The 27,186-nt window shown below is 37.2% G+C and overlaps 1 protein-coding gene across 1 annotated transcript; it reads right to left on the bottom strand.

Annotated features, from left to right (window-relative positions):
* Positions 1 to 399: 399 nt before the first annotated feature.
* Positions 400 to 27,179, bottom strand: LOC111145341 (cutC copper transporter). Its single transcript, XM_022500188.1, has 9 exons — positions 26,985 to 27,179; positions 23,655 to 23,726; positions 20,259 to 20,318; positions 15,647 to 15,856; positions 14,688 to 14,723; positions 11,968 to 12,101; positions 3,650 to 3,677; positions 1,672 to 1,777; positions 400 to 894 (listed from the first exon to the last, which is right to left on the bottom strand). The coding sequence occupies exons 1-9, from the start codon at positions 27,043 to 27,045 to the stop codon at positions 780 to 782; spliced, it is 822 nt and encodes a 273-aa protein (XP_022355896.1). The 5' UTR covers positions 27,046 to 27,179; the 3' UTR covers positions 400 to 779.
* Positions 27,180 to 27,186: the final 7 nt, after the last annotated feature.

Here is a 27,186-nt window from a genome sequence, read left to right as displayed (position 1 = left end):
TGAGTGCCAAAAAAAAGGAAATCTTGCCATTTGCAATGACATGGATGGAACTAGAGGGTATTATGCTAAGCAAAGCACAGAAGGACAAATATTATTTGATTTCACTCATATGTGGAATTTAAGAAACAAAACAGATGAACATATGGGGAAAGAAGGAAAAATAAAATAAGAACAAAGAGGGAGGAAAAACCATAAGAGACTCTTAACTATAGGAAACAAACAAAGGGTTCCTGGACGGGAAGTGAGTGGGAGGGTGGGATAACTGGGTGATGGACATTAAGGAGGGCACTTGAGCACTGGGTGTTATATGCAACTGATAATCACAAAATTCTACCTCTGATACTAATAATATGCTATGTGTTAATTAAATTGAATTTAAATTAAAAAAGACTACCAGAACAGAATGGAAATTTTTATTTTACAAATGAAAAAGCAAAATACTGCTATTAAATTGACCCTGAAGTCACACTCTAAATTCATACCTTACAGTCCAGTTTTCCCAGTTCATCAATTAATTCCACAAAACAGACTAACCTCTGTCTGTGGAAGAAGCATACACCACATTTAACCATGATAATAGAGATGGCTGGCAAGATTAAACAAAGCAAGTGACTGTAGCTTTGCTCGAATTCTTTGTCTTCTTGGGAACGCTCTCCATGGCCATGTGAGACTCAAACTGTGACAGTCCTGGCCAGTGAAGAAGGTTAAAGCTGTGTCATAATTACAGACTACTCTTCTACCTTCATCTTTTAATATCCATGTCTCTCAGAGAGGTCTGGCTAAACCAGAATATTCTTTGCAATAGCATTCAAAGTCCTTACTTGTGCCACATCTGTTACCTTTTGAGAATATTCTGAGCTAGAAAGAGAGGCTCCCATGGCAACAGAGAAATTTCTGCAACAGAAATAATAAAAAGACAGATAATTACATAAGTTGTTAAATGAGCCCTCCTACTGGTGCTTCATTTTATAATAGACTATTTAATGGTTCAAGAACACGGGTAGGTCAAGAATACTGGATCCCCTTATTTCATAATTTTTATTAATTACTTGAAACATCTAGTAACCAAATGTACTTAACAATATACTTGATGTTATGTCTAAAAATGTAGTTCTAAGGCTCATGTTTCTTTTACATCTCATTTTCTCCAATTCAAAATAGAAATAATAAACTACTAACTATTAAATTATAGGAGTCTTCTAAAGCATAATAAGAAAACACTCAATAGTTTAAATTTCTTAATGGTGGTATAGTTTCAAAGTAACTAAAAATAGCAAAGGTGAGAGAAGACTAAGTATTAAAGGTAGGAGGGATAAAAATGACTGATTCTTCGATCCTTATACCATAGTTATTAACTCTGCTAAAGGAAATCACAGTTGAATGGACATCCATACATATCTGACTCATCTGAAGCTCAGCTGCTGAATTAAGGTTTATTATTAAGTGGCCTAAGTTCAGCAATGACTTAAAAATATAAAGTTCACCTATGTTCAGAAGAGCCTGCTTATGTGAGGCAGGATAAAACCATTTTGCAATAGAAAAACTGCAAAAATGACTGCAATATATATTATTCAAAACATTCCATTCATTAATCATGCCATCAACTAAGGTTTTCCTCTAACAAAAGATTAATCTGTCCCTTCTTGTATGAAGCAAAGAATACAGTTTTACCGAAATTTCATTCCTGAATCTCTAGCAGACCGAGCAGAACAGTGAAATTCTGTAGCACCTGAACCCTCAAGGATCCTTTGTAGATTTCTGTCTGTTATACCACCCCCTGATGGAAGAATAAGTAATACATTAAGTCAAACAGAATTCTGTATAAAATTTAATGAATAATAGTGACTGCTTGCTCTACCTGAAATTTCCATACCAAAATTTCTCATTGACTCAAGAGTTACTCTCTCCCTACTAAGCTAGAATGAGATTAGAAAAAATGATAAAAGACATAGGCTACAGGTTCTGGAGAACAACTAATAGGGTCATAAAACCTTATGATGGAACCATAGAACTTGTATGATAGTATCTTCTACATCCATTGGTTTATAACATCATATGATCCTGACTTTAAAAAGGTTGTTCTAGGGCAAGGAAAAACCACTGAGCGATCTATCCCTGCTCCCCCTCAATTTAAGCAAAATCAAATTAAAACAAAAAGTAAGGATACGTTTGAGGATGAAGCTACAAAAGCACAGCCTGAGAGATGTGTCTGAAAGACACAAGTTCTCTCTTTAGCCCAAAAACACACAGACTTCTTTGAAAATTGGAGTAATGCAAGGTGTTACACAGTTTATTCATTACAATATCAACTTTGTTTTTCACAGAAGAATCTGATTCTACTTTAGTAAAACTGCACAATCGGTACTTTGTAATGACTCATTTGTTTCGTTGAATAATCTCTTAATTAAATATTTTTATATAAACAATCACATTCTGAACTGATGCCAGATTAAAAATATAAAATTACTCATCTTTATATTCTTCTTTCCTAATATACAGGACATATTCAATAAAGATTTTTTAATGACTGATTAAAATATGTACTTGGTATTTCAACTATTCAAGTTGCTGAAGTAACTTGACTTTACATACTCTTTTGGACACATTAACTTGTTTGTTTTCTTTTTTCGTAGTGGTACAGTAATATCACTGAGCCCTAAGAAGCTGAAAGAACAAAGACTTTTTTTAACATGCGTAAAGATAAAATGTCATGACACTTTTCACTTTAAAATGCCTAAGGGTAAAAAACGACAATTGTGGCAAAATGTTAAATTTGGGGAATGAATATATGAGTATTCATTATGCTATCTCCAACTTTCTTGTATGCTTGAGAAAATTAATTTGAAAAAATTAAGATTGTCTTTCTATTTGTCTCACTCTGATTCTAGATCTCCTTATTAATTCTTTAAAAATTGTTCATCTCTAGTGGTGCCTGGGTGACTCAGTGGGTTAAAGCCTCTGCCTTTGGCTCAGGTCATGATCCCAGGGTCCTGGGATCGAGCCCCGCATCGGGCTCTCTACTCAGCCGGGAACTTGCTTCCCCCTCTCTCTTTGCCTGCCTCTCTGTCTACTTGTGATCTCTGTCAAATAAATAAATAAAATCTTAAAAAAAAATTGTTCATCTCTAATGAGCCAGTATGCACGAGTTGATCTTATGGTTATCATCAGGAGCATATGCTCCAATTGTTCTGGCTTTAAGGAACAATTTGGTGATCAGAGATTTTCAAGAATCAAGTGAGTATTATATTTGTCCATAGATATTGCCTAAACATTTGCTTATACTTTGATAACAACTAGGATATTTGGCCCTAACTCATTATAGCAGTATCAAACTTGGTGTGTCTCACCAGAGATGAACATCTGTATTCACAAAATTCTATACTATGGGAGAGCAAACATGGAGAAACCCCAATCCCAAACAATCTACTTCCCTATTTGCTACTCTCTGAGCTAATTCCTGGTAGAATGTTTTCCTTATCTGAAGTTTTAAATTCCAGCACAGATCTCCCATCTTAAATTTTGAATCAAATTACATATTCTTCTCTCTGAATATCACATATTAATATTTTCTCCCATATTGTCCTGCCTCCTTTGTTCTTCTTTCACTGCACCTCAGTTTACACTAACAAATGGATAGATAATTAAATACCTGGCATTACCACAATCCTCCCTTTTGCCTGAAAAAAGAAAAAAAAACAAATTTTAATATCTTTCTCTCGAATGGGGTAATAAGGCAGTGAGAACAGAAGCATGAGTGAAAGTATATTAAATTTTAAAAACTAGTACTAGTGTCTAACTTTCAATAGTCATCTCTATTTCTTTGGGATATTGATTAATAAGATGTTTAGCACAGTAATTCTTTCTATTGCTTTGAAGACTTGTACTGTGATGAACACAAAGAATAGGGGACTACAGTATAAATACTGAACAATCACATCGCTTTAAGAAAAGTCATAACTGAAAAATAACACTAATTCTGAGTTCTTTTTTTTTTTTTTTTTTTTTTTACTAATTCTGAGTTCTTAGTATGGAGTGGAATAAAAATTGAATTTAAACAAGATTTTAGCAGAAAAAAAAGAGCATAGTGTAACAGTAAATTACTGGGGGAAAAAAGCAACCTCCTCAAATTTTGTATCTTCAACTAAATTCCCTAGCTTATTATATCAGTTAAACAAAGCCACAAGTCAACTTAACTGGATTTTAAGTAATAAAATTAGACTATATGGATTAATTTCTGATAATTCTGGATGATAGGTATTGAAATTCCCTTATTTGTATTCAAATGTTCATTATATTTCCTAAATAAGTTTTGGGGATATACTCTGTATCACTGAGAGTCGAAAGGATATAAACCAAATGCAGATTTAGTAGAACTACTAGTAATAGGTAGGTAGTGATGACAGAATAAAAATTATACATTATCCACCAACATTTTTCACAGAGCTATAACAACCAATCCTAAAATTTGTATGGAGCCACAAAAGACCCTAAAGAGCCAAAGTAATTCCAGAAAAGGAAAAAACTGGAAGCATCACGATTCCAAGCTACATTACAAAGCTGTAGTCATTGACATGATATAGTACTGGCACAAAAACAGACAGATCAATGCAACAGAACAGAAAACCCAGACTTGTTGTTGGACTCACAACTATATGGTCAACTAATCTTCGACAAAGCAGGAAAGAATATCCAGTAGAAAAAAGACAGTCTCTTCAACAAATGGTATTGGAAAAACTGGACAGCAACATGCATTAGAATGAAACTGGACCACTTTCTTACAACGCACACAAAAATAAATCCAAAATGGATGAAAGATCTAAATGTGAGATGGGAAACCATCAAAATCCTACAAAAGAACATGGGCAGAAACCTCTTCAACCTTGGCCACAGCAACTTCTTACTAGACACATCACCGAAGGCGAGGGAAACCAAAGCAAAAATGAACTACTGGGTCTTCATCAAGACAAAAACCTTCTGCACAGCAAAGAAATAGTCAACAAAACTAAAAGGCAGCTTATGGAATAGGAGAAAATACTTGAAATGATCTATCTGATGAAGGTTAGTATCCACAATCTATAAAGAACTTATCAAACTCAACACCCCAAAAACAAAGAACTCATTTAAGAACTAGACAGAGAATACATGAATAGACACCTAACAAAGACATTCAGATGGATACCAGACACATGAAAAGACGCTTGACATCACTCATCATCAGAGAAATATAAATCAAAACCACAATGAGATACTGCCTCATACATGTCAGAATGGCTAAAATTAACAACACAAGACGCAACAACAGGTGTTGGTAAGGATGTGGAGAAACGGGAACCCTCTTGCACTATTGGTGGGAATGCAAACTGGTGCAAACACCATGAATAACAGTTGGGAGGTTCCGTGAAAAGTTAAAAATAGAACTACCTATGATCCAGCAACTGCACTACTAGGTATTTACCTAAAAGATACAAAAATACAGATTTGAAGGGGAATGTGAACCCTGCAGCATTATCAATAGCCAAACTATGGAGAGACCCCAAATATCCATCAACTGATGAATGGATAAAGAAGATGTGGTTTATATATACATCGGAATATTACTCAGCTGTCAAAAAAGAAACCTTGCCATTTGCAATGACACAAATGGAGCTAGAGTGTATTAAGCTAAGTGAAATAAGTCAGTCAGAGAAAGACAAATACCAAATGATCTCACTCATATGTGGAATTCAAGAAAGAAAATAGATGAACATATGGGAAGGGGGAAAAGAAAAAAAGGAGAGAGGGAAACAAGGGACTCTTAATGATAAGAGAACAAACTGAGGGCTCATGTAGGGATGTCGGCGGGGGATGGGCCAGATGGGTATTAAACAGTGATGAACACTAAGTATTATATGTAAGTGATGAATCATTGAATTCTACAGTCCAGAAACCAATATTGCACTGTATGTTCACTAAAATTTAAATTAAAAATAATTACAGACTATGTCAAGCTCACTAATTTTTAGAATGAAACCATTGAAACTGTATGGAAATTGAATTTCTTCATGTGTGATTCTTTTTTTCTATTTTTATTTTTTTTATTTTTTAAATTTTTATTAATTTTTTTAAATTTCTTTTCAGTGTTCCAGAATTCGTTGTTTATGCACCACACCCAGTGCTCTATGCAATATGTGCCCTCCATAATACCCACCACCAGGCTCACCCAACCTCCCATTCCACTTCCCTCCAAAACCCTCAGTTTGTTCCTCAGAGTCCACAGTCTCGCATGGTTTGTCACCTCCTCCAATTTCCCCCAACTCCCTTCTCCTCTCCATCTCCCCATGTCCGCTGTATTATTCCTTATGCTCCACAAATAAGCGAAACCATATGATAATTGACACTCTCTGCTTGACTTCATGTGTGATGCTTGAGATGAGTCTTTAATACTGGATCAGCTAATTCTGTCCCTCAAAACAATTCCAAGTATTTTGCCTCAACTATGCAGCTTATGCTCTCAGGGTTGGGTACATAATCTTTCTTCTACTGGGTGCTACTGAACTATAAAAAATTTCAATAAAGAACTACATATAGCTTAGTTTCTTTTTCCACAGAAAAAATGAAACAAATGACTAATACATTCAATAACTACAATTAATGTTGAGAATACTTAGTTCTATATCATGTCCAGTTAGGACAAATAAGAAAACAAAAAGATTGGAAAAGTGTGGGGAAGGGAAAATGGGGAGAAAACAAAAAGAGGTAGTAGCATGCCCAATGTGACAAGAGGGACAGAAAACGAAAGGAAAAAGAGGATATGAGAGGACAGAAGAGAAAGAATGGAGTAAAGTAAAAAATTAGGGAGCACCAGAAATAACAAATGCAAAGAAGGGAAGAGAAGCAGAAACTCTCAAAAGCAATGGTAGCATAAAGACAGTAAAAAGGAAAGGTAATAAATAGGGAAGACGATAGACATTATTGTGAGTAGACAGAGAAACAGACATTCCCATACTTTTCAGACAAGTTACAGATACTTTAATGAGCTCTAAGTAACTAGCAGTGTAAAGTTAAGATAAGCATTCATTATGATTTTTGAGGATCTTTATGTAATAGCAACATACTCTAAAACAGCTCCAAAAAGCTAAATACATTATAAAAGTTATCTTGTGAAAAGCATTCCAAACTTTTTTAGTTAAAAAATGATACACTGGTGCAAAAAAGGAAATAGAGACTGATGAATTAGTGGCACATTATAATACTTTAAGGTGTAAAAAAAAAGTCTCTTTTGCAGATCTGAGGCAACAACTCATACTCTCTAATGAGGAAATCAGAATCCCCAGACTAGTATTTAAGTAACAGGGATTCAGTAAAATAATCAAAAGTGACCTTAAAGTCCAACTTCTGGCACATTTGTCACTGAAAAAGCACATAATTTTTCATGACAGCTGAATTATATCATTTTGGAAAGGTAGCTCTGAAGTTACCAAAAAGGATTAGATTCTTTTTCCATAGAAAAAAATCGGTAGACTGCAATTTTGTAAATTTTTCAGAGAACTTCCTTCTGATCATTTTTTTTTAACCCTAATCAAACTGATCTATCATAAAAGTGTTTATCAGTGTCACTTCACTCACTCATCCACCCATCCAACAACTATGTATTAAGTGCCTACCACATTATCAAGCACTGTTCTGGGTATAGAGAATATTGTAGTTGAAAGGACCCAGAATATGCCACTGTGTCATAAAAATGATTTTGAGCTGAAAACATTTGAATTCCTGAAATTCCTTATGTGCCCTAAAAGCAAAGCCTCCCAAAATAACTTAAAAAGAACTCAGTTGTCAAAAATCCCCTCTCTGGGAGCAACTCATTAGTACCACATCCAAACAGACATTGTCACAAAACTACAGTATCTTCAATTTATTCTCAGTAGGGTCCATCTATTTATCTTTCCAAAAAGTCTTTCTCCCCAACCCCATAAATGCTCTTGTCTTCCTTTTTCTAAATTCCTAAGTGCCCTTCTCCCCACTCCTCTTCACTTCTTGGAAAGATGTTATATAAGATCCAAATTCTAAGCACCTCTGAGTTACATTTCTTTGTCAACTCCAATACATGTACATAGTTGATTAAAATCTGTTTTTTCTCTCACTGATCTGTATTTTGTATTTTGTCAGTTTACTTCCTAAGCCCTCAAACACAAAATCTAAGAAGGCAAAGAAACAGACTTTCCTCCCTGACATGGTAAACAAGAGAACATTCCTACTGTTATGGAGTTTACATGTTCATGGAAAGTAGACAACAGATAGGTATATTTATATAATAAAATTTTAGGTAGTAATATGTACAATGAGAAAACTATAAAGCAAGGTAACGAAATTAGAGAGTAAAAGGGGGAAGGGGCTAACTCATAGAATTTAATAATTGTTCAGAGAAATAAGTAGAATAAGAACATTTGGTATTCTCAAATGTATTAAACCAAAGCATCTATAATACAAAATATTACTATCTGGAATACTGAAATGATTTTAGGAGAAAAAAAATCACATTTAACTCTTTCTTCCAAGTGAAAGCTTTCCAAAACATGAACAAATGAAACCACCACTTTTGGGAGGGGGCTGGTTTCCATAAAAGATTATTGAGAACTACATGCTTACCTAAAGCTATCAAAGTGATTAACAGTATAAAGTACTTCCTACGTATCAGACTTTGTGCTGTTATGCTGTTATCTGAAGTAATCCACAACTATTCTAGCTGGTAGGTGCTATTAATATGCTAACTTTGTAGAAGAAGAAACTGAAGTTTAGAATGGTTAGGTAATTTGCCCAGAGTTCTGTTAGTAAGTGGCAAAGCCAGGATTTAAGCACAGACCTTTCTAAATCCAAAACCTATATTTTAACCAGTATATTACATCGCTAGGTGATTGCTTCAAAAAGTAAAGTTGGCATGATCTCACTTATATGTGGAATCTAAAAAAGTCAAATACACAGAAAAAGAGAGTAGAACACTGCTATCAGGAGTGAGGAGGTGGGGAATATGGGTAGATATTGGTCAAAGGATACAAAGTTGCAATTATGCAGGATGAATAAGTCTGCAGATCTAATATACAATATAACTATTGTTAATAATACTACAGTGAATACTGAAAATCTGCTAAGACAATAATATTTTGGGTGCTCTTACCACATACAAACACACAATGAACAATAACTATATGAGGAGACGGATATGTTAATTAGCCTGACTGTAACCATTTCACTAATATTAATATCAAAATATCCCATATATCCTAAACACATGCAATTTTTATTTTATAAAAAAGAAATAAAATTAGTGTATGAGAATATTTAACCCAGTGCTTCCTGCCAACCAATGATAAACTACAATTCACATATGCAACACAGTGATTATGAAATGCAAGACACGACTATGGCATTATATCTACCTTATTGTCTCCTCCATAGTAACAATTTCAAAATGAAAACCTGATTCATCAGCTCTTCTATTTTAAAACTCTTCAGACCTCCCCATTGCCCCAAGGATAAAATTCAAACTCTTCAACAGTTTTCAAGGCTCTGGACAGTATTCTTCTCTTTGTATCCAACATTCTGGTTTCTTCAGTATGTCAGAAGTCACGCTTACTTTTTTTTCCGGGCCTTTGTATGTACTATTTCTTCTGCATGAAGCAGTCACCTACTCTTTCTACCCATTTTTACATAGATCACTCTTAACCATCACTTGAATGGGTAAGACACTGCAATGCATGTGATGTGTCTTCTTCTGGAGAGCTAACTACTGCTAACCCCATGCCCAAATCTCTCAAATGTGCCCCCTGAGCATCTTCAAATTTGTTTTATTAAATAAACTCTATCCCCAACGTGGGACATGAACTCATGACCCCGGGATCAAGAGTTACATGCTTTACCGACTGATCTAAGCCAGGTACCACTTAGTACTTTTCTTTATAGCACTCTATTAGAATTGCCTAGTCTATTAAAAGTGCCTGTTGTACACCAAACTGTAAGGGTAGTGACTACACACACACACACACACACACACACACACACACACGATGGTCATTACCATCGACAAATGCCCTATAGCTAATATATACTTAATAAATATTTACAAAATCAGTAAGTTCCAGACTAGCAAAGTCACATCAGATCCTTAGCTGAAATTTCTGAAAATTATTTTCATGCCTATAGGAAAGTGAACATATCAGATTTCTACACAGGAACACTAAAAAATATTACTAACAGCAGCAGTAATAATAATGTAGCAAGATCTATTATACGTCAATCACTGTACTAAGGCTCTTACATATCTTATCTCTACCAATCATCAGAACAACCTTATAAAGGAAGTAATAAACTTATCTCAGTTGCACACACAAGGGAATAGAGGCTTAATAATCTACTCAACATTACACAGCAAATAAGCGTCTGAATCTTAAATCCAGAATTTTCTTGTCTCAAAGTCTGTACTCACTAACTCAGGATGGTGCTGGACTGGTGTCAGAAAAAAAGACGTACCACAAAGTCACCTTTATACTGCTCTACAAATGATGCTAAGTCATCTTGGAAATTCATACAAGAGAAAAATATATTTCTTCCTATCTTGATAGATAGGGAGAGATGATAAAATACAATTTTGTTTTAGAATTCACTTCCAAATGTTAATTATTTCAAATTTTATATGGATCTCCTGAGTATACGTAGGCTGACAGTGAGATGATATGGCTTAAAACTATGAAACGCTGACGCAGACAAAAGGTAAAATTTTCTGTGGTTATCCAAGTTAGGTTAAATCCTTAAGCACTGTCTGTAATTTGACCTCAAGAGCCTTAACCACTAAAAACACTCATTTGAAAGAGGGACGCTTCGTTGGCGCAATGGATTAATCATATGACTCTCGGTTTCGGTTCAGGTTGTGATCTCAGGGTCTTGAGATCAAGCCCTGTGTTTGGCTCCGTACAGATTCTGCTTAAGACTTTCTCTCCCTCATTGAGATACCACCTTACACCAGTTAGAATGGCCAAAATTAGCAAGACAGGAAACAACATGTGTTGGAGAGGATGTGGAAAAAGTGGAACCCCCTTACACTGTTGGTGGGAATGCAAGTTGGTGCAGCCACTTTGGAGAACAGTGTGGAGATTCCTCAAGAAATTAAAAATAGAGTTACCCTGTAATGCTGCAATTGCACTACTGGGTATTTACCCCAAAGATACAGATGTAGTGAAAAGAAGGGCCATCTGTACCCCAATGTTTATAGCAGCAATGGCCACGGTCGCCAAACTGTGGAAAGAACCAAGATGCCCTTCAACGGACGAATGGATAAGGAAGATGTGGTCCATATACACTATGGAGTATTTTGCCTCCAACGGAAAGGATGAATACCCAACTTTTGTAGCAACATGGACGGGACTGGAAGAGATTATGCTGAGTGAAATAAGTCAAGCAGAGAGAGTCAAGTATCATATGGTTTCACTTATTTGTGGAGCATAACAAATAACATGGAGGACATAGGGAGATGGAGAGGAGAAGGGAGTTAAGGGAAATTGGAAGGGGAGGTGAACCATGAGAGACTATGGACTCTGAAAAACAATCTGAGGGTTTTGAAGGGGCGAGGGGTGGGAGGTTGGGGGATCCAGGTGGTGGGTATTGTAGAGGGCACGGATTGCATGGAGCACTGGGTGTGGTGCAAAAATAATGAATACTGTTATGCTGAAAAAATTAAAAAAATAAAAAATAAAAGACTTTCTCTCCCTCTCCCTCTGCCCCTTCCCCACTTCCCCATCTCTCTAAAATAAATATATCTTTAAAAAAATAATTAACACTTATGTTAAAGAAATGAGAATTATATATTACTACCTGATTGTTTTTCTGTATAGGGGAACTATTAAGTCAGTAATATTTAGTTACCTAACCTAGCTAAACAACAGAATATCAGGAGCAACCACAACAGAGTTAGGAAGAAAGGAAAGAAATTATGTATACCTGATCTATGAGTCGCTTTATTAAGGGTAGCCCTTCTAGTGCTGAACTGTCACAGCCACTGGTCAATACTCGTTCAAATCCCAAGGTTAAGAGGGTCTCTAGAGCGGCCATTGGATCATGCACCATGTCAAAGGCTGAAATAAATAAAATTGATTTGAATTTTGTATAGATATCCTCTAATACAGTGCTTTTCAAAATGGAGTATACACACAGTGGTGTGCTGGACTTAGCTCGTACTGGCAAGCCAAAGCTAATTGTTAAATATTCAGGAGTTTTGCAAGCACCATTTTTAATCCATTGACAGCTTGAAATCAGTTAAGGTGGGACAATTTAAACCACAGAAATCTACAAATACTATATATCAGAGCTCTTTTTGTCCAAGAACAAATTTATCAGCATACCACAGTCTGCATACCATAATGGTATGCATTTTAGATGGTAAACATTTTAAATAGATTTAAATAAACACAGATTTAAATAGATGTATTTAGTTAAATACAGATTTGAAGTGAAACATTTCCATTTTTCATGAGTTATAAAAGTCTCTCTTTAAAATAATTCACTTAAGATTTTATTTAAAGAAAATTATTAAATAAATTTGCCACGTAGCACTCAGGTATGGTAAAACTATAAATATGATACACAAGTGACTCAAATTTGGAAAATTCTGTTTTAAGGCTTCAGATAAACTGGACAAACTGGACCTCAGACAAACATTATACTGACCAGTTCTAAAAAAGGCCTTGGTTCACATTCTCATTATTGATAATATTTTATGCTATCCCATTTACCCCAAATACTTAAGGCTCACAGTATACGGACAGTTGTTTACAATAGTCTATCTATATTCACAATTCCATTCTATTTTCTAAGAGACTTTTCTCCTCCTCAGAGAGGAAAGTGGTACTAGGAACCTCAAAAAGAAAAACTACTGCTTTGGTTCTCAGCACTGCTACATAATATGGAAGTTCTAATCTACAGTGGATTAGGTGCTTAACCCCTTTATCCTTCAGTGTATACAGACAGCTAAATGTACCACAGAGGCTTTTCCTTTTTTTGTAGCAGGGCCTCACCAGTGATTAAACTATCATACTATCTCATTAAATACATTAGTGAAAAAAAATGTAGAACCCAGGACAAAGTAAAATTTTGAAAACATGAAAATATGTTTGTTAAATGTATTGAAGGAAAAGAAATTTGAAATGATTTTCTTAGTTTAAGAACAGAGAAAAATACATTCTACATGACATCTTTACTTTTTAAATTATTTAGCATGCCAAACTTTAAACTACATATTTTTCAGAAAAAAGTTTACTAATTTAAACTACTTTTCATATTTAATGATTGCTTATTGGCCACTCTCAAGGTGCTGAATTTTAAACACTCTAACATCTTTTAGTTATTGCTAGTTTATGATAAACATTACTAAACAGCAAGTCAAGAAAACAGTTATCTGGTGGTATTATTCATTTCAAAAAGAAACAAGGGTAACAAATGTTTTATCTCTAATTTCTATAAATAGATGCAAATGCCAGTGCCCACTGTTATACTAATCTTTGAATGCTCACTCAAAAGGCCAGAAAAACATTCAACAATTTCTCAAGCACATATCATCAACTTAAAAAAAATGACTTAAGACTTCTTTCTTTTCATGTATAACAGAGTGCCCTCTTCAGGCAAAACTGTCACTTGCTCCTACGTTTTACCAACCAAGGTTTGACAAAAATGTACAGAAATTAGAACTACCTGATTTATAGGTAAGAGGTATTTTTTACATGAAATTATCAGATACTTTTTAGAAATCATTCTGATGCAGACAATTAATATGGTTTTATGCGCAACAGTGAACATCTCTTCATTGATTCTCTCCATCTATTCTGTCTTTCCTCCTTCCTAATAGTATCCAATTCTTATGTAGATATCCACCCCTCTCTCTGCCCATAAATCTTATATTCATCTGAGAAAGCTGGCTGTACCACTAGCTCCTAGAATGGTCTTGTCTGGCTTAAGCCATTCATTTCACTGGCCACAGTGGTTTTTGGTGGTTGCATATGGTCTAAGGAAATCTAATAAAAATGAACCTCAGGGCACCTGGCTGGTTCCATCAGAAGAGCATGTGACTCTTGATCTTGGGGTTGTGAGTTCAAGCCCCACACTGGGTGTAGCAGTTACTTAAAAATAAAAAAAAATCTAAAAAAAAAAAAAAAAAGAATCGCAAAATTCTTGCTTGGACAAGTACATATACTTGTAGCCAATTCCTAATCTCTCCCTCTATTATAATCCACAACCACCACTACTACTTACTTTTAACAACTTTTCATAACGAAGCTTCAAATTGTGCATCTCTAAATTTAAAACAGTCTGTCCCAAGGTCAGGATAAAGAAAACAACTGGCTGGGCGCCTGGGTGGCTCAGTGGGTTAAAGCCTCTGCCTTCTGCTCAGGTCATGGTCCCAGGGTCCTGGGATAGAGCCCTACATCGGCTCTCTGCTCAACAGGGAGCCTGCTAGCCTGCTTCCCTTCCTCTCTCTCTGCCTACCTCTCTGCCTACTTGTGATCTCTGTCTGTCAAATAAATAAATAAAATCTTAAAAAAGAAAAAAGAAAACAACTGGCAATAGTGTAATACTCCAATATTGTGTTCCATAAAAAGGTTATGGCATTTGGTGAAATTAGAAAACTGACACCATTCAACAGAACTTCTAAAATGGAAATGACTCACCTCGGTGGAAAGTGACTGGTAGAGGACGGCATATAGCTATAAAAAGAAAGCCAAATAACAATATAAATGAAGATCATCACTGATTACTATACACAGAATTTTCCATGTTAGGTGGGACTTTTTTATACTTTCCTTTCTTAGGAAGTAAAGAGAGTGAACTAAAATAACAAAATCGCAGCCTTCCAAATTCAGAATTCCTATGTTTCCATTAATCTCTGATTTTCATACCAAAAAACAGTCATCCACTCCTTAGCTAGACCAAATAAAAATTATGCGATCTGGTGAGTACAAAGGCAGCATTATATCTATTACTTTTACCCCTCTGAGAATCTTCAAGAAAAACTTTGCCTAGTAATATAAGTAGTATGCTTCTATCCTCTCCACATCTCCCCATCCTCACCAATTGCAATAGCTTTTAAAGTTTTTCGTGTAGTGATTAAAGGAATCAAGGTAAACTTCCCTTAAACCTTTGAGGAACAGGGGCGTCTAGGTGGCTCAGTGGGTTAAGCCTCTGCCTTCTGCCCAGGTCATGATTTCAGGGTCCTGGGATCGAGCCCCGCATCAGGCTCTCTGCTTGGTGGGGAGCCTGCTTCCCCCTCTCTCTCTCTGCCTGTCTCTCTGCCTACTTGTGATCTCTCTCTCTCTGTCAAATAAACAAATAAAAATCTTAAAACAAACAAACAAAAAACCTTCTAGGAACAGTAACAGAACTTGATCTATAACAACTTAAACTTAGGAGTCATAGGACTAGAACACATATACCCTCTGCCCCAAACATCTAGATAACTACTGCTTAAAATAGGTTAGCTTAAGTGCCTGCAGGTGTGACTGAAAAGACAGTTTTCAGAAAAACTTGCGTTTTTCTTTCTTTACCTTAAATCTGAGATGACACACAATGTTATATTATTTTCAATATCAGGAGGATTAAATGCAATTATCACTAGAGGCTACATTCTTACCCACAAGGGACATGCACAACTCTTTGTCAATGTTTCCATCTTCAGTCAATGCTCCAAATACCAAACCATCAGCACCATAAAGCTTGGCAAGACGAATGTCAGCCTTCATCACCTCGACTTCACGATCTGAATATAAAAAGTCACCTCCACGTGGCCGAATCATCACAAAAACTGGGATCTGGACACATTGCTTCACTACTTGAAGGACACCTAAAAGAATAGAGAGCAGACTAATTAAATTCACATATAAGGGATGCCTGGGTGGCTCAGTGGGATAAGTGTCTGCCTTCAGCTTAGGTCATGATCTCAGGGTCCTGGGATCCAGCCCTATATTGGGCTCCCTGCAGGGAGCCTGCTTCTCCTCCCACCCTGCGTCTCCCCCTGCTTGTGCTCTCTCTCTCACATACTCTCCCTCTCAAATAAATTTTTTAAATCTTTAAAAAAAATAAAATTCAAATGTGAACTAACAGCTCAAGGAAGTCAATAAAATTTATTGGCCTTTTACATTTGCTCTTGTGTATCACTTCTACAAGAAAAGGAAGCAATGCTGAGGAAACCAGAGAAAGGAGGATCTAAAGGGAATGACAACATTAATTTTAAAATGTGTATATAATAGAAGTTAAGTAATAAGAGAATCAAGGGTAAAAAAGAGCAATTTAGTAAAAAAAAGGAATTTACTGCATTTTTAAAAGCACTTGTCAGTTGACTAAAAAAAGTCTTTTTGCTGGGGGCACCTGGGTGGCTCAGTGGGTTAAGCCTCTGCCTTCAGCTCAGGTCATGATCCCGGGGTCCTGGGATCAGGCCCCACATCGCATCAGGCTCCCTGCTCAGTGGGGAGCCTGCTTCCCCCCTCTCTCTCTGCCTGCCTCTCTGCCTATTTGGGATCTCTTGCTCGGTCAAATAAACAAAATCTTTAAAAAAAAAATCTTTTTCCTGGTATAAGACGTTTGAAAGTGTAATATAACAGGCTCAATATTCTGCCTGTGTATTCCATAAGATTTTTCCTTTCTGATTGATTATAGCTCTATTTAGAACTTACTAGAGATGTTTATATAGCTCTAAAGTTTATGACCCTTTAACGAACAAAGAAATTTATCAAACCTTTTTTGAAAATAATATAAAAAAGAGCAAAGTTCTACTTGTGAATTTATGTAGAGATCTATGAACAAAAATACCTAAATGACACAATTCATTGCTAGCTCAGAAACCCTCAATAGTAAAGATCTTCCATAACTTACACTGCAATTACATCTTATACTATAATTACATTACATTCTCTTAAGCTGAAAAAATCCTAGTCAAAATGCCTTTAATACACCTAACGTATTGAACATTACAGCTTAGGCTAGCCTACCATAAACGTGCTCAGAAAACTTACATTAGCCTACAGTTGGGCAAAATCATCCAATGGAAAGCCCATTTTATAACACTGTTGAATATCTCATGTAATTTATTGAATACAGTACTGAAAATGAAAATCAGAATGGATATGTGGGTACAGAATGGTTGCAAGTGTATCAGTTGTTTACTCTTGTGATTGCAAAGCCAATTGGGAGCTGTGGCTGCCCAGCATCATGAGAGTATCATACTACAAATGGCTAATCCAGGAAAAGATCAGAATTCAAAATTCAAAGAACAACTTCTACTGAATACGTATTACTTTCATACCATCATAAACCCAAAAAGCCATAAGCCAAACCACCATGTATTGGGAATCAATTGTATATGTTTTGTGACAGGCACGATGGATTTACTTCTTCCTTCCTTCCTAAAAGAACCCCAATTTTGCATGGGACAAAAATATGCCCAATACCAAGCAATAAATCATGATTGCTGTTGCAAAACACAGATTGCACTCAAATTTAGGTATGTTCTAGAGATACCACAGAATGGCCAGGGAATGCTCTCCTTTAGTGAGAAGATTCCAAAGAGCTATTGCATATATAATCCCTTTATACTAAATAATGCTATTATCAACTTTAGAATAACACAGAAGAGTCAAAAATTCATACACGGACTTCTGCTTTTGACCAAGACAGAGTAACAGGGACTGGATTTACCCTCCCACCTATAATAACCAAAACACATATGAATATGAAAAATATATGAAACAATGGTTTGCAAGAGATTTTGTGTCAAGCAACAAAAAACAACGATGCCTGAAAGATGGGAAACAAACGAAGTCAGCTCTATAACTGGCCCAAATTACTACCTTGAGGATTTTCTTTCTTACTTTCTTTCTTTCTATCTATCTATTTAATGTCCTTAAGGGTTTTCTAGGCTGCAGCATAGAAAGGGGGAACCCAAGTGGAAGCCAGAGAATTCCGAGTTGAAGAGACAAAGCTGAGAGTCCAGGGAGACCAAGTGACTGGAGTTCCCAGGAAAGAACACCAGGGAGGACAGAAAGAAATTTTGGAGATTTGCAGAGAATCTCCCTTCAGTATTCAGCTCAGTATTATTGAGTGCATATATACAATGAATCGTACAAGGCCAGGGGACAATGCACTAAAAGAATTAGAAAAAAATAGTGCCTTTCATTCACACCTGTCAGGTCAAAAATAATACCCATTCCCAACAGGCAGATAGGAAAAATTGAAGATTCATGGGGCAGTGGGTACAGTACACAGAAGGATCTTTCTTCAGTAGTAGGAATAATTAACTCTAGACTGACCACTGTTTCAGACCTGCTTAACACATTTTAAAGGCAATACCCAAAAGGAAAAAACTGTTTCCAAATAACCCAACTGCTTCAGAGTGTTTATAGGAATACAAACATATCCAGGATCCAATAAAGCAAAATTCATGTCTGGTAACTAATAAGAAATTATCAGGCAGGAAACTAAGATGCATCATGAGGTGATAAATCATTGAAATGAAACCAACCTAGAACTGATACAGATGTTAGAATTAGCATCCAAGTCATTAAAACATCTACTATAACTTTATTCCAAACCTTTAAAAGAGTTCAGAAACAAACTCCTAAAGACAAAAATTATAATGTGTGAGATGAAAAATGTACTAGATGGGTTTAATAGCAGATTAGACATTGCAGAGAAAAGATTAGTAAACTTGAAGACAAACCAACAGAATCTATGCAAAATGAAACAGAGAAAAGGGAGATTAATACAAAAAGAGGGGTGCGTGGGTGGCTCAGTTGGTTAAGTGTCTGACTCTTGATCTCAGCTCAGGTCTCGATCTCACAGTCATGAGTTTAAGCCCCGAGTTGGGCTCCACACTGGACGTGGAGGCTACTTTAAAAAAAAAAAAAAGAGTAGTTCATCAGTGAGCTGTGGGACAACTTCAAGCAGCCTAAAACAAGTATAACTCAAGTTTCTTAAGGAAGGGGTGGTGTACACTGAATGAGGAAAATTTTCCAAATGTGATGAAAACTACAAATGCCCAGGTCCAAGAAACATGAAGAAAACTATAATCAGGCATATCATATCATATTGCTCAAACCAGGAATAAAGAAAAAAATTTTAAAGCAACCACGAAAAAGAGCCATTACATAGAAAAACAAAAAAACAAAGGTACAGATGATATTTCATATGAGAAATAACACCAGCAAGAAGACGACAGTGGAGAAACATCTTTAAAGTACTGAAAGAAGGAAAAAAAAACACAAACTATTGATCTAGAATTCCATACCCAGCAAAAATAACTTCCAAAAAATGGGGAAAGATGTTCTGAGATATATAAAAGCTGAATGAATTCATCCCCAGCATATTTGTACTACAAGAAAAATGTTAAAAGAATTACTTCAGACAGAAGGAAAATGAAATCAGATGGAAATACGGACATACATGAAGGAATGAAGAACATCAGAAATAGTAACTACACATAGGTAAATACATGATTGTTTTCTTATTAGTTTAATCTCTTTAAAAGAGATAATTGATTCTTCTTTTTTGGAATATTTATTTATTCGAGAGAGAGAGAGTGTGAAAGAGAGCACTAGTTGGTGGGGGAGGGGCAGTGGGAGAGGGAGAGAATCTCAAGCCAATTCCCAACTGAGTGCGGAGCCAAACATGGGGCTCAATCCACAACCCTAAGATCATGACCTGAGATGAACTCAAGAGTCGGATGCTCAACCAACTGAGCCACCCAGGTGCCCCAATTGGCTCTTTAAACAAAAATAATGGGTGTTATATGCAAATAATGAATCATGGAACACTACATCAAAAATTAATGAAGTACTGAATGGTGACTGATATAACATAATTTTTAAAAATGCAGTGTGGAGTGTATATATTTTTAACATATACAGAAGCAAAATGTATGATAACAGCACAAAGACCAGGATGGGAGAAATGAAGACAAAAGTCAATATGCTGAAGATGCCAGGATGAAAAGATAACGTTAACAGTAACTATCTCTCAACTTTTTGATGTACAAGGATCTCATCTTTGAAGTTTATTTACAACCATAAGCACCTGTAACTAATTTAATATCTACAGCATTGTTAACATATCTAATATATATATATACACACACACACACATACTAACTAATGTTAACATTGTTAACACTAGTAAAGGATCTCAATGAAACATATTTTCTATTGTCTCCAGGCTCTATAAACTCCTACCAGAAAATAGGGAAAACACTTAACCCATGCTGGGTGTGGTTCCTCCTTCCAGTAAGCCAGAACATAATTCAATCCGACCAGCACCTATGTAAAAAAAAAAAAAAAGGAATTGCTCAATACAATAAACTTTTAAAAAATTAAGAAAAATGTTAAGAAGCACTTCTCAGAAATTATCATCCAAAATAAACATTTATGAAACAGTAAACTTAACATTTTTTCCAAATATAGAGCAGAGTCTTAGGAACTGAAAGAAATCAAATTGTAAAACTAGCCTAAAACTTTTCTTTTAATCCCAACTATATTCTGCAAGTCATCTGGTGTTACTGATATCAAACTTAAGAGTTAATTCAAGTTAAGCTAGGTCTCTTGAAATTTTGTATTACAGGGTTTCTTCTCCATGTACAAGGATGTGACTCAGAAAAAATATGGTCTGGATTGGCAATAGTGGAACCCTGACCTTCACAGATAATCTTTTGCAAGAGTCTTTATTATTCTAAGATATATAAAAGTACAAGGTAATTTTAAATAGCTTATATCAAAATAATTTCAAGAATAAGTGAATGCTAAAAGCAGATTAGCCATCAGCCTACAGGGTCATGTCAAGAGAGTCTCAGGATCCAGGCTGAAGAGGCTCGTACCAGTCAAACATGGGAGAATCAATAAGAAGAATAACTATTGAGGAGTAAAACATATGAAATATGTCTAAATCTAAATTCATGTTGATAAAACAATTCACTGGGAGACAGAGAATAAACTCATTATCCAAAAATCAGTAAACTGGAAAAGGAGCAAGCATTTATCCTGCCTTTCTTCTAGAAACTGAACCTCAAGATAAACAGTTGATGAGGGAAAGTTCTTTATAGAAGAAGCATACTGCTAATAAGTGAAAAGTAAATGTTTGATGTAATATAGTACAAATTTTCAAACCCTACTAAAAGATGCAGTGCTAAAATTATTAAGTAAAAAGATGAAAAAAACCTTATAAAGAATGGATCAGGCTGACAACATCTTAATCCACTGCAGGCCAAAGGCCACAGCTTTTTTTGTTATGACCTATAAGTTAAAAATGTATTTGTTTTTTAAAAAATAAAAATCTTTATTGCTACATAATTCACATACCATATAATTCACCCACTTAAAGTATACAATTCAATACATTTAGTATACTTACAGAGTTCTGCAGCCATCACCACAATCAATTTTAGAACATTTTCCTCATCCCAAAAAGAAACCTAATACCCTTTAGCAATCACCTCTGTTCTTCCATGCCCCTCAACCCTAGGCAACCACTAATCTACTTTCTGCCTCTAAAATTTGCCTAATGCGGGGCGCCTGGGTGGCTCAGTGGGTTAAAGCCTCTGCCTTCGGCTCGGGTCATGATCCCAGGGTCCTAGGATCGAGCCCCACATCAGGCTCTCTGCTCAGTGGCAAGCCTGCTTCCCTTCTTCTCTCTCTGCCTGCCTCTCTGCTTACTTGTGATCTCTGTCTAATAAATAAAAAATCTTTAAAAAAGTAATTAAAAAAATAAAATAAAAAATAAAATTTGCCTAATGTGAGGGGCGCCTGGGTGGCTCACTGGGTTAAAGCCTCTGCCTTGGGCTCAGGTTATGATCTCAGCGTCCTGGGATCAGCCCCACATTGGGCTCTCTGCTCCACGGGAAGCCTGCTTCCTCCCTTTCTCTTCTGCCTGCCTCTCTGCCTACTTGTGATCTCTCTCTCTTTCTCTGTCAAATAAATAAATAAATAAATCTTTAAAAAATTAAAAAATAATAAAATTTACCTAATGTGGCATTTTGTACAGGTGGAATCATATAGCATGTGGTATTTTGTGACTGTTTTTTTCCATTTATAATGAATTTCAAGATTCCTCTATGTTGTAGCACATATCAGAACTTTACTCTTTTTTTATTGCCAAATTAAGAACTGTTTTTACATTTTCAGAGGATTATTTTAAAAATACAAAGAATATTCCACAAAGACCAAATGTTGCCAGTAAAACTGAAAATACATACCATGTGGCTTTTTTAAATTTTAAGATTTTATTTATTTATTTGACATAGAGGTCACAAGTAGGCAGAGAGGCAGGCAGAGAGAGAGGAGAAAGCAGGCTCCCCACTGAGCAGAGCCCCCAATGCGGGGCTCCAGTCCAGCACCCTGAGATCATGACCTGAGCCGAAGGCAGAGGCTTTAACCCACTGAACCACCCAGGCGCCCCTACCATGTGGCTCTTAAAAAAAATATTTACTTATTGAGAGAGCATGTGCATGCACACATGACAGCAGGGGGAGAAGCAGAGAGAGAGGGAGAAAATCTCAAGCAGATTCCTTAATCTGAGATCATGGCATGAGCTGAAATCAAGAGCCAGATGTTTAACTGACTGAGCTACCCAGGCACCCCTACACTATGTTGCTCTTTATAAAAAGTGTCCTGATTTCCTGATATAGTTGAAATATTGGCCATGTGCTGAAACTAGCAGATGCTGAGTGATGAGTACATGGGGGATTCAATATACTATTCTACTTTTGTATATGTTTGGAATTTTCCATGATAAAAAGTCTTCACAAATTTCTGACCCTGAGATGAAGGGAATGTCTACATTTCCCCCATTAAAGCAGGTTCAGAATGCAAAACAAACCTGGAGGTAAAAGAGATAATGTTAAAAAAAAAAAAAAGATAATGGGGGCACCTGGTTAGCTCAGTTGGTTAAGTGTCCTCCTACAGTTCAGGTCATGATCTCAGGGTCCTGGGATCTCAGGGTCCTGGTCCTGGGATCTCCCTGAGAGCAGGGAGCCTGCTTCTCCATCTACCTCTGCCCCTCCACCCACTTGTGCTCTCTCTTTTGCTCTCTCTCAAATAAATCTTTTTAAAAAGAAAGATAATGATAGAAGTCTTGATGATGAAAATGGCAGCAAAACTCTTAAATCATCTTTAAGTCAACAGTTTGAAAAAAAATGAAGTCTTTGCTAAGTTCAATTGAAAAAACATGAAGTTGGTGAGTAAGCACTATTATGGACACTTGACTCAAAATGTGATCTATTGGAGGAGTAAGATTAGAAGATGATAAAGATGATAATTTTCCAGTATGTTTTCCAGTTGGTTGGCTGTTTTCAAAAAGATTACTAGGATCCTTAGAGATCACAAGGGCTCCCAAGATCAGTTCATAGGATTCCTTTTCAGACTTTTTTTTTAGAGGGAGAGAGAGGACAGAAGGAGGGGCAGAGGGAGAGGGAGAGAGAATTCCAAGCACGCTCCACACCCAGCGCTGAGTCTGACCTGGGGCTCAATTTTACAATCCTGAGATCATGACTTAAGCAGAAATCAAGAGTTGGATGTTTAACCAATTGAGCCACCCAGGCATCCCCATTTTCAGACTTTTAGAAGGATTGCCAACCAACTGTCATTCATTCTCTTTTGTCTTACCTCCTCGTTCTGCATTTACAGCTGACTCTACTGAATCAACACACACTTCCATGAGAAATCCATTTGCTGTTCCTAAAACACATAGAAAGCAATGCAATTCATTGATGATACTATCCATCCAGACCAATTGACAACCATTATTTTATATTTTGCTGCCCAAATCCAATGTCCAATAATAGGCAAGTAGGTAAATACACTAGAGACCATGAATGCAATAAAATACCATACTGAGTATTAAATCGGTCTCTTAACTATGAAGTAAGTACACAGACATATGTATAATAAATTATACAATACAATAAAAAATATACATTGAATGCCAAATTAATCTTCCTAAAACATAGCCCTCATCATCATATTCTAAGTCAGATTTTTTCAATGTTTCTCAATGTTTTCAGAGTATGTTTAAATGTTTTTATAAAGATATGTTTAAGAACAAGGATGGACTTCAAATCTTGGCCCCACTACTTATTTGTGTGATCCCAGACAAGTTACTTAGCTTAAGTTTTCTATAAAACAGAGTAGCTTTTAGAACCTACCTCAGAGTAGTGAGGACTAAATTTAATTAATGAAAAGTGGAGAGTACCCATTGTGTGTACAAAAAGTTATCATTAATAAATGACATATTATTTCCTCTATAAACCTCCAGTTGCCCTCAATTCTCATCTTTGCTCTTGCTTATACCATCTCCCCAAACCACAAAGTCCTGCCAGCTCCATCTTTGAATGGTAAAATCTTCCAAGATTCATACTGAATCACATTTCCATATCTCCTCTCTCCCAAAGTAGGGCTCTCCCTCTTTTGAACTCATATAACTCTTCATAAATTATATGTTCCTCTTTAAAACACTAATTGTATCTTCTTAAAATACTAATTACTTTCTACCTCTTATTATTATGTATGTAGATAGGTATCTGTTCCATTTTACTTGACCTAAAGTTCCTAAGGTTTTTATGTGAGAAATCTTCATTATCACCTACAACAAGCACAGTGTCTACCTTGGTACACAGTAGTCATGCAAAGACTTACTAAAGGCTGAATAATATAAATTCACAAATTTCATTCATGTATTTACACTAAAAGTGTGATGAAAATATGTTTGGAGTTTTCCTGTAAGCTGAATACATAAGTTTTTTGTTTTGCTTTGCTTTTTTACAATTAAGAGTATTAAATGTATACTTCATGCAGTAATACCTAAAAGAATCACTACGTGCTGATAAAGATGGCTACTATGTGGTAAGATTTGGAATTACTTTTACTTTCCTCTTTTTACCTTTTTTTTTTTTTTTTTTTTAAAGTAGGCTCCACTTAAAAAAGCCCAGCCTGGAGACCACTGTGGAACCCAAACGTCAGGCTGAGATTAAGATTTGAGCTGAGATGGAGAGTCTGATGCTTGGGGTGCCTGGGTGGCTCAGTTGGTTAAGCAACTGACTCTGCCTCAGGTTATGATCCCAGGGTCCTGGGATGGAGCCCCACATTGGGCTCCCTGCTCAGCAGGGAGCTTGTTTCTCCTTTTCCCTCTGCCGCTCCATCTGCTTATGTGCTCTTGCTCTCTGTCAAATAAATAAATAAAATCTTAAAAAAAAAAAAAGTCTGCTGTTTTACGAACTGAGCAGCCTAGTGGGTCCTCCTCTTTTTACTTTTCTGTGTTGCTTTTTTTCTACCCAATATTGCTTTTATCATTTTTTAATAGGCTTTTTAAAAAAAGATTTTATTTATTCATTTGACAGAGAGATCGAGAGAGAGCACAAGTAGGCAGAGCAGCAGGCAGAGGGAGAGGGAGAAGCAGGCCCTCCGCTGAGCAGGGAGCTGGATGTGGGGCTCTATCCCAGGACCCTGGGATCATGACCTGAGCCGAAGGCAAAGGCTTAACCAACTGAGCCACCCAGGCGCCCCAAAAGGCTATTTTTAATTTGAAAAACAAACATCTATCATCTGCTTACATCAAACTGCAACACTCTCACTTATTTAAAAGAAGACTGTCAGTCTCACACTGTTCAAGACTTAAGAGCCACTCTATGTTCTTAACCAAGAGCACTGCATTCACTCCAAGTTTCCAGAGAGCCACCCACACCAGCTGTCCCATCAGTCTAACTGGACAGTGCTGCAGAGGTACCACTTGCCTCACAGGAGGAAGGACTTTGGCCAGGAGAGGAGGGAGGCGCACAGGGGAGGCTCTGACAGAAGGCAGAGTAAGTCAGCTGTCCAGGAAACAGAGTTATTTGTAGGAATCAAAGGCGTCCATCCGCTCCACAAAAAGTATCTGTTTGGAGCAGCCGTTCTCAAAGTGTGGTAGTCCAGTTAGCTGCCGGGGCCTTTAAGACCCTCTCAGAGTCTGTGCCTTGACAAGCTTTTTCATAATAATACTGAGACTTTATTTGCCTTGTTCACGCTCATTCTCTCACAAGTGGCGTGGAATTTTCAAGCGGCTCCCTGACAGGTCAGATTGAATGCAGAAGTAACAGTTCCATTAATCTAGATCTTAAAGAGATTTGCAAAAAAAAAAAATATAAAACACTGGCATTCTATTTGTTTGTTTAGGAAGACAGTTATTTGTCACACACTCACAATGTGATTTGTGCTAACACGTAATGGGTTCCTAATTAATTAATATTTTAAATTTTCTGTTTTAACTTCGTATAGGAGCAACACCAATAGACTCAGCCTATATAAGTAAAACGTCTCTGAGGTTCTCAATTAATTTTTAGGAGGGGAAAGGGGTCCTGAGATCAAAAAGCTTTCCTGGTCCACAGGAACCAAGAGTTCAGGTGCGGGGTGGAGGGGGGTCTGCCAAATCCCCTAGCACCTGCCACGCCGTCCCGCCTGGCTCAGCAAGCACTCGGGACTGGGGGCAGTCACAAGCTCCGGCACCCGGCAGCTGTGCAGCTTTGGGGACAGTCCTCACCTCCGCCGCAGCAGCTACAGGTTACCAAGTGGTCACCAGGGGTTGGCACGGAGCTCAGCGCTCGGCATCTAACTGTCCCAACGACGCCACGGGGTGGGGGACTGGTAGCCTCGCGTCGCGACGGGGAATGTGAGGCTGAGAGAAGTTAACCAACTTGAACACGGTCGCACTCTAAACGTGGTGGCGCCGGGATTCGACCCCACACGCCTGGTTCCAGAACCCGGTCACTCTCGCTACAAGCCCTTTCTCAGGCCCTCGGCTTCCCCACATTTAAAGCCAGAACGACAAAACGTGCCCCGCGGCGAGCTGCGAGGGGGTGGGCGAAGTGCTCGGAGAAAAATCGCGACATCACTGGCCAGAACTCCCGCAGGCCCGCCCCGCGCTGTCAAGTCGGACGACCGCCCCCTCCCCGCCCCCTTCCGCACCGGCTTTCCCGGACGGTATGCGCGCCCGTTTCCGCTCCGAGGAGGCCCCCTGCCTCTTCATGCTCGACGCGTTCCTCTCTCCTGCGTCTTCGGTTTCTACGGAGTCGGGGTTCCGGCGCGCGCGACCAAGGAAGCGCGCCTTATGGCTGCGCGCACCTCTGCGCGTCCCCGACACCCAGACCCAGCAGCCCCCGCGAGAGGA

This window comes from Enhydra lutris, unplaced genomic scaffold (genome assembly GCF_002288905.1).
Source record: "Enhydra lutris kenyoni isolate GAN:26980312 unplaced genomic scaffold, ASM228890v2 scaffoldscaffold12, whole genome shotgun sequence".
Taxonomy (NCBI): Eukaryota; Metazoa; Chordata; class Mammalia; order Carnivora; family Mustelidae; genus Enhydra; species Enhydra lutris.
This window is presented reverse-complemented; position numbering and strand designations above follow the sequence as displayed.

Excerpts from the sequence above, each read along its gene's own strand:
- LOC111145341 (XM_022500188.1), bottom strand. The coding sequence starts at position 27,045 with ATGAAGAGGCAGGGGGCCTCCTCGGAGCGGAAACGGGCGCGCATACCG. Across the intron at positions 15,857-20,258 it reads AGGAACCACACCCAGCATGG|GTGTCCTTCAAGTAGTGAAG; the intron begins GTTAAGTGTTTT and ends CTATTCTTTTAG. Across the intron at positions 12,102-14,687 it reads ACCAGTCACTTTCCACCGAG|CCTTTGACATGGTGCATGAT; the intron begins GTGAGTCATTTC and ends TATTTATTTCAG.